Source organism: Piliocolobus tephrosceles, chromosome 1 (assembly GCF_002776525.5).
Source record: "Piliocolobus tephrosceles isolate RC106 chromosome 1, ASM277652v3, whole genome shotgun sequence".
Lineage (NCBI taxonomy): Eukaryota > Metazoa > Chordata > Mammalia > Primates > Cercopithecidae > Piliocolobus > Piliocolobus tephrosceles.
The window spans coordinates 147,869,274-147,882,201 of NC_045434.1; the positions used below are offsets into that span (position 1 = coordinate 147,869,274).

The 12,928-nt window shown below is 34.0% G+C and overlaps 1 protein-coding gene across 1 annotated transcript in view; it reads right to left on the reverse strand.

Moving 5' to 3' along the window:
- The window catches only part of TNNI3K (TNNI3 interacting kinase), a 302,223-nt gene that overhangs the window by 277,535 nt on the left and 11,760 nt on the right, over window positions 1-12,928 (reverse strand). Inside the window, exon 4 of the mRNA XM_023209399.2 lies at window positions 11,767-11,864. Within this exon, the coding sequence (XP_023065167.1) occupies window positions 11,767-11,864 (98 nt within the window). The remainder of the gene's footprint in view (window positions 1-11,766; window positions 11,865-12,928) is intronic.

The following is a 12,928-nucleotide window of genomic DNA, read 5'->3' on the forward strand; positions in this document are numbered from 1 at the left end:
GCTATTGCAGTGGGGTGGGGGAAGTAAATACCTGCTACTTGAAAAGGCATAATGGATATTCTAATTTTTAAAATTTGTTTTTAGCTATAACGTAATATATATTTTAAAGTTTAAAAATAATATTTAAACAAACTCTGAACTTTTATGTTTATACAAGGAGAAAGAGTTTAAAAAGATAGGATAATGCTGTTTCAGTAACCTTCCTGATCTGGCCATTCCTCAAATATTGCCCAATCTTATACTTTTTGGAAGAGAAATTAATGTTTATAGCCTCTATTTCCCTAACTCGATTTATTTTCAACCCCAGTTTTATATCCTCTTCTCCCCAGAATTTACTAAAATATCCCTTAAAGAGATAGCTGACAATTTCCTATTCTAGTGGTCCAAATAGGACACTATTTTGCCCATTGTCAACCTGATTCTACCTCCCTTGAAATACTTTTCTTCTCCCCAGTTACCATAGAACTATAAGTTCATTCTTCACTTATAAAACATAGATTTATTAATGTGTGTACATAAAGGGTTGTCCTAAGCACTCAGAATAAGATGATAAGCAACTTAGATCTGATCTCTGCCTTGATGATGCTCATAATTACTATCAGAGATTACAAACAGGCTACAAGAGGAATGGAAATATATATGGCTTAGCCTGTAGAGTATTTATAACTAAAAATCTGCATTAATGGCCAACATTTAAATATTAGGAAACTTCACATCATTTATGATTCTCTGAAATTTAGGGAAATAATGAGTCTACATTTTTACATGACAATGATTAACCGAAGCTGAAGAGTGACCATTCCCTTTACATGAGGCGTATGTTTTCTACGTTACCACAGTCTTTGCCACTCTTTCATGTCTCAAAAATATTCAGTCTTGAGTTTAAGTTCCCATTTATCATTGTCTGCTGTATTATCCAACACTTTCCTTTACTTATGTCATCCTTAAAAATATGTAGGATTATGACCCTTAATATAGAGGAAAATATAAAGATTTAGCTAAGTAATAATATACAGTAGCAGACACAGTATAGTAAGTACGTGTGCTAAGAGAGTACAATGCAGCAATACCTAACCCACACTTGGGAGGGATCAGGGAAGGTTTTCCAGGAAATACTACTGTCTGGTATAAGAATTGAAGCATAAATTACAAATTACCATCTTCAGCTAGGATCCTATAAAGATTTTATTGAGAATATGTTCATTTAGAAAGAGACTATGAAATATTTCATTACTAAAAGGAAATGTGCATATAAACAAGCTATTAATGATTGCTCTAATTTATGAGTAAAAATTTTCTCTAGTTTCTTAAGTGAAAATCTACTATTAAAGTGTTTAAAAGTCTTCATTAACTAGAGAATTTAGTTAAATATGCAAAAAAGTGGGATTCTTTTTTTTTTTTTTTTTGAGTTTTTTTTTTTTCTTCTTCGAAATACTTCTTCTTATTACTGTCTTGTCAAATTCCTGTTTAGGGAAAATGCAATCTTTAATCAGGAACCTTTATTTGTGCAAATGAAAAAGTCACTTAAAATCCATTTAAGTTAATAAACATTGTAATCTGTCTTCTAAATCAGTGGTTCTCAACTGGGAGTGATTCTTGCCTCTCAGGGGTGATATCTGGAGATATTATTGGTACTCACAATTGGCATGAGGGAAGTGGCTGCTGTCATCTAGAGAACAGAGGACAGGGATGCTGCTAAACATTTTTTTAATGCACAGGATAGCCTCCCACAGCAAAGAATTACCCAATATAAACTGTCAGTAGTACCAAGGCTGTGGAACCTTGGTCTAAATCGATAGCATTTAGAAACTATGAAACACTTACTTAGGGTCTTAGTTTCAGGATAGTTGAAAACAAAATTTCAACTTTGCAATCAAGTATATGTGCTAAGGAGGAATAAAAAAGTCAAGATAAAAGATATTAATACAATGATTCAGGCTATGAATCGCCACCGATAGAAAACACAGAGTTTTCTGATGGGCACAGTTATGTAACAAAAAATACTTAGGTCTGGTAAGCCAGGCAACATAGGTTTAGTTCGATTTTTTCCCCCATTCGGGTCCTTCCCCTTTGTAACACATATATAAAATGAGTTCTGTTTCTGAATGATTGGAATTAGATCTTGTAAGAAATATATAGGATGGGATAAATGACCATTACCATTCAATATCTGCCTTTATCATATGAAATGTTAAAAAAAGTTAATGAATCAAAATGTTACTTCTTTCTCATGAAAGAAATTTCATTAAGTGACTTGTCTGCGTATTGAATGAGAGTTACATGTAAGGCTAAATTAGATGGGCTAATAGGATTTTGTTCATTAGGTTTCTCAATTAAGATCTTCTAAACTATATCAGAGGTCTCACTTTTTTCCCCAAAGTCTTGTGTTTCATTTTAGGAATACAATTTAGATACCACCTAAAGAAGTATGCCCTATGGAGGGATTATAAATGTGACAGGAATCTTGTAATAAAATTCATTAGGTACAAAAAGAATTAGAAAATCTACTTATATACATTTATATATAAAGATGAATGCAGTTTCATTCATGTTTAGCATGTAAATTTACACTGGCGGTTTCAGTTCATATATCAGCTAGTCATGTGTCACATATAGTACCCAAGTATAATATATAAATACTTAAAATTCTACATAGGAAAGGACAGAGAGCTGCCTCTCTTTCACTTCTTTTTTTAATTTTTAGTTATTGGGGATATGCCATAGCTTATGTGAGCCAAAGTAAGTGGGTTTATAAATTTTAATATCAAATTTTAACTGAATAGACACTTTAACTCAATAGACAAAATTGGCAGATATCTTTAAGAGAGTCCTGTGAAGAAAATATACAACATATATATTACTAAGGTAAGAAGCAGCAAAGAAAAAGCTGGTACTTTTTTCTACCAATCTGAGCTCCATATAAATCAATGTTCTAATCTAATCATATTTGTAATAAACTTATCAAAATATTTTATATTATCAGAAAGGCTATTTGAAATATAAATGTATAGCTACAAACTTTAACACTGATTGTTTTCCAAAGAGTAGATTTTGTCTTAAGCTATTAACTAATTTTTTTTGTTAATGTATATAATTTATGAACACATGTATGTGTTTGGGGGTGCTAATTTTATAGAGTACATGATAAAAGATGTTTGGAGTCCATTGATCTAAGTATAGACATCATTTCTTTGATATAGTTAGGATTACCCTTTCTCATCTCTTTAGAAGGTAATAATCCAGAAAATCCAATCCATTTCTTTTAATTTTTCTATGCAAAATGAAAAACATGTTAGTTTCCAATAAATGTTGAAATTCGAGTTCAACAATAATAATGGTTAATTTTTATTAAGTATTTACTATATGCTAGGTATTTTGCTAAGTACTGCATATGATTTGTTTCCTTAAAACTCTAAACTACACAATAAAATAGATAATTCCATCTGCTTCATTTTAGAGGTTAGAAAATTGAGGAGCAGAAGGAAAACTCAATTTGCCTAAATATGCATAATTAGCAAGTCTCATAACTGAGCTATGAACAGAAGTAGTCTAGCTTCTAAGCTGACAGTCTTTCTTAAGCTATATAATATCAATAGATGTCAAGTAGTTTCCTCTAATGTTTGGACACTCATTAATTTCCAAATATTTCTTAAGGTTCCTTTACAGGCCCCATATACTGAGGAATCAAAGAAAAAGTCTCAGTCCCAGTGTCCAAAGTTCACAGACCAACATTTGAAATATGCAAATAAATAATTATAAGTGCTATAATAAAATGTAATGTAAACTTAATAATTGAAACCCAACAGAGAGTGCAATAATATCTGTCTGCGAGTTCAAGAAAACTCAATTTATCTTGGTTTTAAATAAGCAATAATTTTGCACCAGGAAAAGAAATTAAAACATATTTAAGCAGAAGAAATTATAAGAATGAAAATAAAGACGTGTAGAACTGTTTGGCCTAAAGAATGGAGTTATCTAAAATGGTGATCTTCAAACTTTAGTCTACAAATACATCAGCTGGGATTTCTAAAAACATATACATTCTGGTTGTGATGCTTAATTTTAGGTGTCAACTTGACTGGGTTAAGGGATGCCTAGATAGCTAGTAAAACATTATTTCTGGGTGTTTGTGAGGGTATTTTCAGAAGGCATTAGTTTTTTTATTTGTTTGTTTTTGAGACAGGGTCTTGCTCTATTGCTGAGCTGGAGTGCAGTGGCACAATCTTGGCTCACTGCAACCTCCACCTCCCGGCTTCAAATGATTCTCCCACCTTAGCCTCCCAAGTAGCTGGGACTATAGGCATGCACCACCACACCAGGCTAATTTTTGTATTTTTAGTAGAGACAGGATTTCACCCTGTTAGTTTCAAACTCCTGAGCTCAAATGATCCACCTGCCTCAGCCTCCCAAAGTGATGGGATTACAGGCATGAGGCTCCATGCCCTGCCAGCATTTTCATTAGTAGACTGAGTAAAGAAGATCACCCTCACCAATATGGGTGGACATCATCTAATCTTTGGAAGGCCTGAATAGAACTATAAGGTAGAGGGAAGGTGAATTTGCTTATATTTGAGCTGAGACATCCATATTCTGACCTCAGACATCACTGATCCTTGTTCTAGGGCCTTTAGACTCAGACTAGGATTTACACCATAGGCTCCCCTGGTTCTCAAGTCTTTGGACATGGACCAAATCATACTAACAGCTTTCCTGATTCTCCAGCTTACAGATGGAAGATCGTGGGACTTTTGAGCTTCATAATAGTGTGAGCTAGTTCCTATAATAAATATGTCTCTAGATAGATAGATAGATAGATAGATAGATAGATCCGCCAATCCTATTGGTTAAGTTTCTCTAGAAACCCTGAATAGTACTGGTTGAATATGGCTGGATAGGAAATGAGAGCAGCATTTCTGAAATCTTTTAGTTGAGATGGATGCTACTGATCATATGACCATAATTTGAGTTGCCACGCTTGAACAGTAATCCTCAATATGTAGAGTTAGATTGCTTACATCAAAATTCCTAGGTTGTTTGTTAAAACTTTAGATTCCTAGAATACCCTAGATGTACCAAGTTAAATGTGAGTAAAGTAGAAAGGGAAATATTCATTTTAAACATATAGTTACTATATGATTCTCATGCACATTACACTGCAAACCATTAGGGTTGAACAGGCAGAAACTACAGGAAAAGAGTATGGAAAGTGATTCCAGAAAAAGTCATAAATTAAGGAATCTTGAGTCTCTTATTTAGGAGTTTGAATGTCATTATGTAGGCAATGAATGACAATAGTAAGTGTTAAAGTGAGCACTGATAGCATGGATTTTTGTTTCATTCAGATCATTTTGGAAGCAATGCAAAAGTAGATATGGGCATGACAGAACAACTTATATAGACTTTCTCTATTTGCAAATAAAATCTACAAAATGGAACAAAACATATGAAGTAACTGTTCTCAAGCACTGAAGAACATGAGCAAAGAGCTGTCACACAATATCCCATGGCAATCATGGGATATTGTGTGATTCCATGGTTTTCTGCTGAAATACTTTTCTGCCACAAAGCACAATAGGAAGTCTCACTGAGTTAAGAGTGTAAATGAGAGTTCTGATATTATGAAGTGGCTGTATTTGTGGAGCAGGGAAACTGAGAAGCAGCAGCTACACAAAGAGGACACTGCAGAAATCTGCATGGAGATCCATCACGAATCCTTGAGCTGGGCTGCATAAGCACGGAGAAAGACTCTGGAAGATCTAGAAAAGATCACCTGATTTATGGCTAAAAGGTGAATGGTGGTGATACTGGAGGTCATGCAGTACTGGAGGATTTTGGAACTCCTGTCAGCTGAATGAAGAGACTTTACTGAGTCTCTCAGTAAGGCTTGAGAATTCAGGTGACATATCAAAAAACCATACTGTAGGAGTAAGCACCATGTCCAGGAGTGTGAACCACATGCTAGAATAAGAGTATGCCAAGAGGCAGCTGGGTGCCGTGGCTCACGCCTGTAATCCCAGCACTTTGGGAGGTCGAGGCGGGCGGATCACGAGGTCAGGAGATCGAGGTCATCCTGGCTAACACAGTGAAACCCCGTCTCCACTAAAAATACAACAAATTAGACGGGCGTGGTGGCGGGCGCCTGTAGTCTCAGCTACTCGGGAGACTGAGGCAGGAGAATGGCGTGAACCCGGGAGGCGGAGCTTGCAGTGAGCCGAGATTGCACCACTGCACTCCAGCCTGGGCGAGACAGCAAGACTCCGTCTCCCCACCCCGCCCAAAAAAAAGAGGTATGCCAAGAGGCTAAGTTCAAACTGAAATAGATTCAGCCTAACAAAATATCAAATCAAGACTGATTTGATTGAAATATATCCACCAGAAATGCAACTGCCCGCCAAAAATGAAACAAAAACAAACAAACATAACAAAACCTCAACATTCTTTAAAGGAAGATGACATGATAAAGATTTCCTATAACACATAATATATAATCTCTAACTTTTGATAAAAATTAATTGATACATGAAGAAACAGAAAAATGTGCTCTGTACTCAAGATGAAAGAGAAACAAATACTGAGCTAATTCAGATGTTGAAAACAGCAGATTGGACATTTAAAGTAGTCACTAATAATAGGTTCAAAAACTTGAAGGAAAATATGGAAAAATGAAATAACAGATGTGTCATTATAGCAGAGAAATTGAAATTATACCTTAATTAATCTTAATAAATAAAAAGCGTAGAACAGAGAAGTAAATAACCAAAATGAATAATTCACTGGTGGATTATCAGATGGGAGATAGCAGAGAAGTGGTCTGTGAACTTGAATTCAAATAAGTAGAAATAATCTAATTTGGAGAACAGAAAGAAAGAAGATGGAAGAAAAAAAGCAGATTCAGTGATATGTGGAAAATTATCAAACAATCTAACAAATGTATTTGAAAAACTAATGGTCAAAATTTCTGAATTTGATGAAACCATAAACTTACAGGTATAAAAACTCAATGAATCTGAAAGAGCTTTAAACAGAGAAAACTTTATGTAGGATTATTATAATCAAACTTCTGAAAAGCATCTTTTCTCTCTTGTTAATTTATTTAAAAGATATAAATGTTTAACACAAAAATTCTAATAATATATTTAGGTTCTTATCATGTATAGATGCAGTGTATATGGCAACAATGGCACAAAAAATGAAGATGAAATGAAACTATACTAATGGAAGGTTCTTATATTTTAAGTGAAGTATATCAATATTCACAGGGAGTAGACTATGAAATGTTGAGAATTTATAAGTGTATTGTAATCACTACAGTCATAAGTAAAAAAATGCAGAAAACTTACTCCTCAAATGACACTATTATGAAAATGAAAGGAGGCCGGATGCGGTGGCTCAAGCCTGTAATCCCAGCACTTTGGGAGGCCGAGACGGGTGGATCACGAGGTCAGGAGATCGAGACCATCCTGGCTAACATGGTGAAACCGTGTCTCTACTAAAAATACAAAAAACTAGCCGGGCAAGGTGGCGGGCGCCTGTAGTCCCAGCTACTCAGGAGGCTGAGGCAGGAGAATGGCATAAACCCGGGAGGCAGAGCTTGCAGTGAGCTGAGATCCGGCCACTGCACTACAGCCTGGGGGACAGAGCAAGACTCTGTCTCAAAAAAAAAAAAAAAAAAAAAAAAAAGAAAATGAAAGGGCAAGTCATAGACTGAGAGAAATTTTTGCAAAAGTATATTCAATAAAAGAATTGTATTAGAATAAAGTTCTCTTACAATTCAAGAAAATAATAAGCAAAATTAAAAATGGGAAAAAGAGTTAACAGACACTGCATTAAAAAATAAAAGATTCCTAATAAGCACATAAAAATCTCTTTAGTCATCAGGGAAATGCAAATTAAAATTATAATGCAATACTAAAATTCATCCAATAGAATAGCCAAAAAAAAAAAAAAAAAAAAAGAGAGAAAAGACTGACCACACCAAGAGATGGAAAGGATGTGAAAAACCTACAAGTCATACCTTGCTGATGGAAATGTAGGAAGGAATTGCTAGTTTGTTAAACAGTTTGGTAGTTTCTCATAAAATTAAGCATGTACTTACTATGTGACTCAGCAATTCCACTTTTAGGTATTTCCCAGGAGAAATAAAAACATATGTTCAAACAAATACCTGCATGTGAGTGTTCAAAACAGCTTTGTTTATAATGGTCAAAATCTGGGAAAATGTCCATCAGCAGGTAAATGGTAAACAAATTGTGGTATATCCATATAAGGGAATACAATTCCACAATAAAAGCATTAATTACTGAATATACAACATGAGTGAATCCTAAGAGCATTATGATAAGTGCCAGAAACCATATAGAAAAGAAAACATACTGGATGTAATAAATTTATTTAAAATTCTAGAAAAGAGAAAACTATAGCGATAGAAAACACTTGTTTCCAGAGACCAGGTGACAAGGAGATTGACTGCAAAATGGCATGAGGGAACTTTTTGGTACAGTAGAAATGTCCTATAACACGATTGTGATGATGGTTACAAGATTACATACATTTTCAAAAGTTAACAACTGTAGACTTAAAATTGATAATTGTATTCGGTACATATGAAACCACAATAAAACTAAACCCTGTAAAAAACTCAACAAACTAAAACAAAATAAAAAAAAAAGGTGTATGGAGATTAATCATTCACATGGTATTAAAAAGCTAAATAGCTGCTTCGGTTTTATTAATGAAAGCAGAGACTATTCATTAGAAAATATCCAGTCATGATGTCAGAGGCGTTCGAACCAGAGTGAGCTACTCCATTTTGAGTGAGGGCTAGGAAAATAGGAAAATGAGTCTGAGACTTACTGGGTTACATTCTCAGAAAGTTAGGCATTCTTAACCTCTAGATGTTTATGGTTATGGAACAAATTAATAATGTTTACTGAACAGACCCAGACATGGGAGTGTCCAGATATCCTGATATCTGTAGAACAAAGGCATTCCTAATTTTGCTTTAAAGATAATAACATCGATTCTTGCAAAATATAGTAATTAAGGAAATTAATATGTTATCACAAACCCTTATAGCAGAACACATCTCCCCATATATATGAGCATTGTACCTAGGGTGGATGCACTCCTCCTCTTTCAGGAACGTCCTACTCCATCTATGGAGTAGCTATCTTTTCACCACTTTACTTTCATATAAAACTTGCTTTTACTTTGCACTGTGGACTTGCCCTGAATTCTTTCTTAAGGGAGATCCAAGAACCCTCTCCTGGGGCCTGGATTGGGACCCCTTTCCTCTAACGATTAGTCAGGCCCAGCATGCCGGGGTGTACAATTGAAAGAGCTATTTGATGTAGTGAACAAAAGGATGGGAGAGATATATTATTCATTTTGTGAGTGTTATGAACAAAATAAAATTCGATTGCAATACCAAAAAAAAACAAAGAAATATGTATAAATAAGTGGTATGCATGAAAAATATTAAGATAATAAAATACAAGGATTGGGCGAGAAATTATTTCAGAGTAAGGGAGATTACAGAAATAAGAAAACTGAAAATGCATGATTGTGGATTGAATCCTATCCCAGACAAGGAAAAAATAATCTATAAATGACACAATTGGGACAATTTATAAAACTGGAATTTGAACTATAGGTTATAATATCCTATCGATGTTAATATCATCTCAATTTTTTAAATTTTATAATTGCATTGGAGTTATATAAGTGAATTTTCTTGTTCTTAAGAAATGAAGACTGAAGTGGCAAGAGTGCATGTTGTATACAATTTACTGTCAAATGCTTCTAAAAAAAACCCAGAATAATGGAAATGGGACAAAATGCAGTTAATGAACCTGGATAAGGAGTTTCTTGTACTATTCTTGCAATTGTTTTTTTAAGTTTGAAATAATATTAAAATTAAAAGGTTATTAATACTATATGGGGGTGGGGAACTGAGCCCCAAATTAATTATATACTTACTAGAGTAGTTCTGTCAAGGGATAATTAGGAGTAGGTTTAATGCATTTCATGGTTACTAGGTTTAATGCCTGGTAGTGTGAACAACTATTTTATATTATTTTTGTGTTTAAAATGAAATAGTAACTTTAATTTGTTTTTTACCTTTGTTAAATTTGCAAAATAACTATGCATTTTATTATGGCCTTTTAATATTTTTGCCTGCTTTGTTTCCTAAGAATCTAAATTTTCATTTAAACTTGCTATGAAAAAGCTATAGTTTATGCACCCTTCTCTAAAATAGAAGAAAACATAAAAATAGAGCAAAGAAAACTCTAAAAATGGAAATTTAGTTATATAAACAGAGGTTGAAGAAATATATTCTCTAACTATTGTAGCACTAAATCATTCAGAACCCATTCGTGTGCCAGTGTCATGCTAAATCTTAGCAAAATGAACTAATACAGAAAAAATCTCCCAGACGGTGAGATTCAGAATTCATGGTTTCATGCAGTGCCATGGCTATCCATCACTACCTTCCTGTTCCCTGAAGCTCTTCTACTTTCACCTCCTGCCTTTCAGCAGAAAAGTCAGATGCTATTTTCTACACTGGAAACTCAGACTCTTTTGTAGTTTAGCAGGATAATTAACAGGTATTAAAGACAATTTAGCACGTAAGTGAGGCTTTCTCCCAGAAGGAATTAGAAGAATTGACTAGGCATTGACCGGGCATGAAAAGAGATGAAACTTTAGAGTATTTGCACTATGAATTATAGGAATTTATGAAGCTAAATCATGGGAAAATAAGGTCCTCTTTCCTCCCAATGACAAACTCTCTAGCAGTTGGGGGAGGGAGATAGTGCAGGGGGTCCCTAATACAGGCAAAAAGTTGTCCCTCCTCCCACACCTGCACAGACAAAACTGAAATAAAATTCTGTCACAGACTCACATGAAAATGAGAAAGAACAAAATACGCAATATACAAATGAGATTCTGGGAGTAATGAGTCAACTGTACTTGATTTTAATCACTATTCTAATATTGTCCAGGTATCTACTTTAGACTTTAATTGCATTTTCTGTAAAATAAATCCTAATATGCAGTTATTTTAATGACTAAAGTACATTAAACTTAGTATGATATTTAGCTCACAACAAACATAAAGTAGAAATTGTTATTATAATTATAAAATGGTCAATGTATATTATATAATTTGTATGTTTTATAAATTTATATTTATGAAAATCTCAAGGTTCAATTCCAACACTAAGTATCCCAGTTTGTCCAATCCACTATTATATTTATTATTCTATCAGGTGCTGAGATTAGGTTGAAGCCAGGGACTAATATAAGAAAAAAAACAGCTGGAGCAAAAAGGTTTTTTAAGAAAAATTTGCAGTAAAGAAATACAGCTTCAATGTGCTTCTTTTGTCTTTAAATACAGCCTCATCTCTCTCTGCACAGAGGCAGCATGGTGTTCTGATGAGGAGCTTTGGCAACAGAACTAGACTGCCTTGTCTTAAATCCTGGCTAACCCCTGGCTAACCATGTAACCTTGGGAATAATCATATTCACTTGTGGGATTCTTGTGAGAATTAAATGAGCTAAATAGAGAAAGCATTAAAAAGAGTATGTGTCTAGTATACAGAAGATATCTGCTCAATAAAGAGAAAGAAGTCCTTTAGTAACGTAACGCCTCTGGTCACTGAAAATTTTCCATGATTACTAATTTGGGGAAAAAAAAAAAAAAGCCTAAAGATACACACTATCCTTAGTTCTAAAGCAATGTTTATGGGAATCAAAGTGTCATACCTTGTAAACTGCCAAATGCAAGGCTGTAAATCCATTTCTTGACAGTCGAGATGGGCGGAGCCCTTTTAACATAAGAGTTCGAATATGTGATTTGTTGCCTTAAAGAGAAAAATGAAAAAAGGCTAAATCGTTGTGGGGATGGGGTGAGTTTAAGACTCTCTTTGACTTAATGATAAATGCCACAGAGCTGTATAAAAATGTCAAGCTCTCATTCTGCAGGCCATTTGTAAAGTTTTCTATTAATTGACAACCTTACTTACTAGGGGATATTTCTTTTCCATTTATAAAACTTTATTCAAATGCTGTGTATTTTGATTCTTTGTCTTAGATTTTTTTATTTAGTATCCTCATCATCGGATGGTTTTGAAACATAAACACATAAAAGAATTCACCATAATAAACTATTAGTGAAAAACCTTAAATTAAAAAATCTAGTTGGTTGTAGAGGATGTATCTGAACATTATTAACAGTAGCGCTTATTTAGATCAAAGAAATATGAAGGATATAACCAAGGTTGGGAAGGCACATTTAAAGTTGAGAGAACAATCTGTTAAGCAGAGTCTGTTTGGTTTGTTTGGGAGAAATGGTTAAGGAATATGGTTAGAGTTGACACACATTTCTGTTCCATTTTAAGAAGTTAAGTTCAACGAATGTAGTTTGGGTTAACAAAATAAATATTAATGGTTCATTCATTAATTCAATAACTTTACTGAGTGGATATTATATGCCAGGCACCATTCAAAGTGCTTGAGATACATTAATAAACAAAACAAATTAAGTGTAAGCCAGATTAAACTCTTAATTTTCACTTTCATCAATCCTTACTTTTAGATTTTATCTTTGGCATTTGTCACTTTTCCACGTACTCTTGTTGAATATTGTGAAGCAACTGCTTGATGCTATTTTGGGGAATCTTTAACTGCTTCTGAATTTAAGTTAATCCCTGACTGGCATGCCCAATATTGAAAAGAGATTTTTGATTTCCAAGCAAATTGAGTGACTTGGTTTCCGGTAGGAACACAATGAAGCTTAAATTTAAAGCTAAATCAATTGGAATATTCTGCCTGATAGTTACTGCCTAAACGGAGATTATCAAGGTTGGAAAAGGCAAAGCAGAAGAGAAAATTGAACATGAATAGAATTCTCTTGTAGACTATTAAG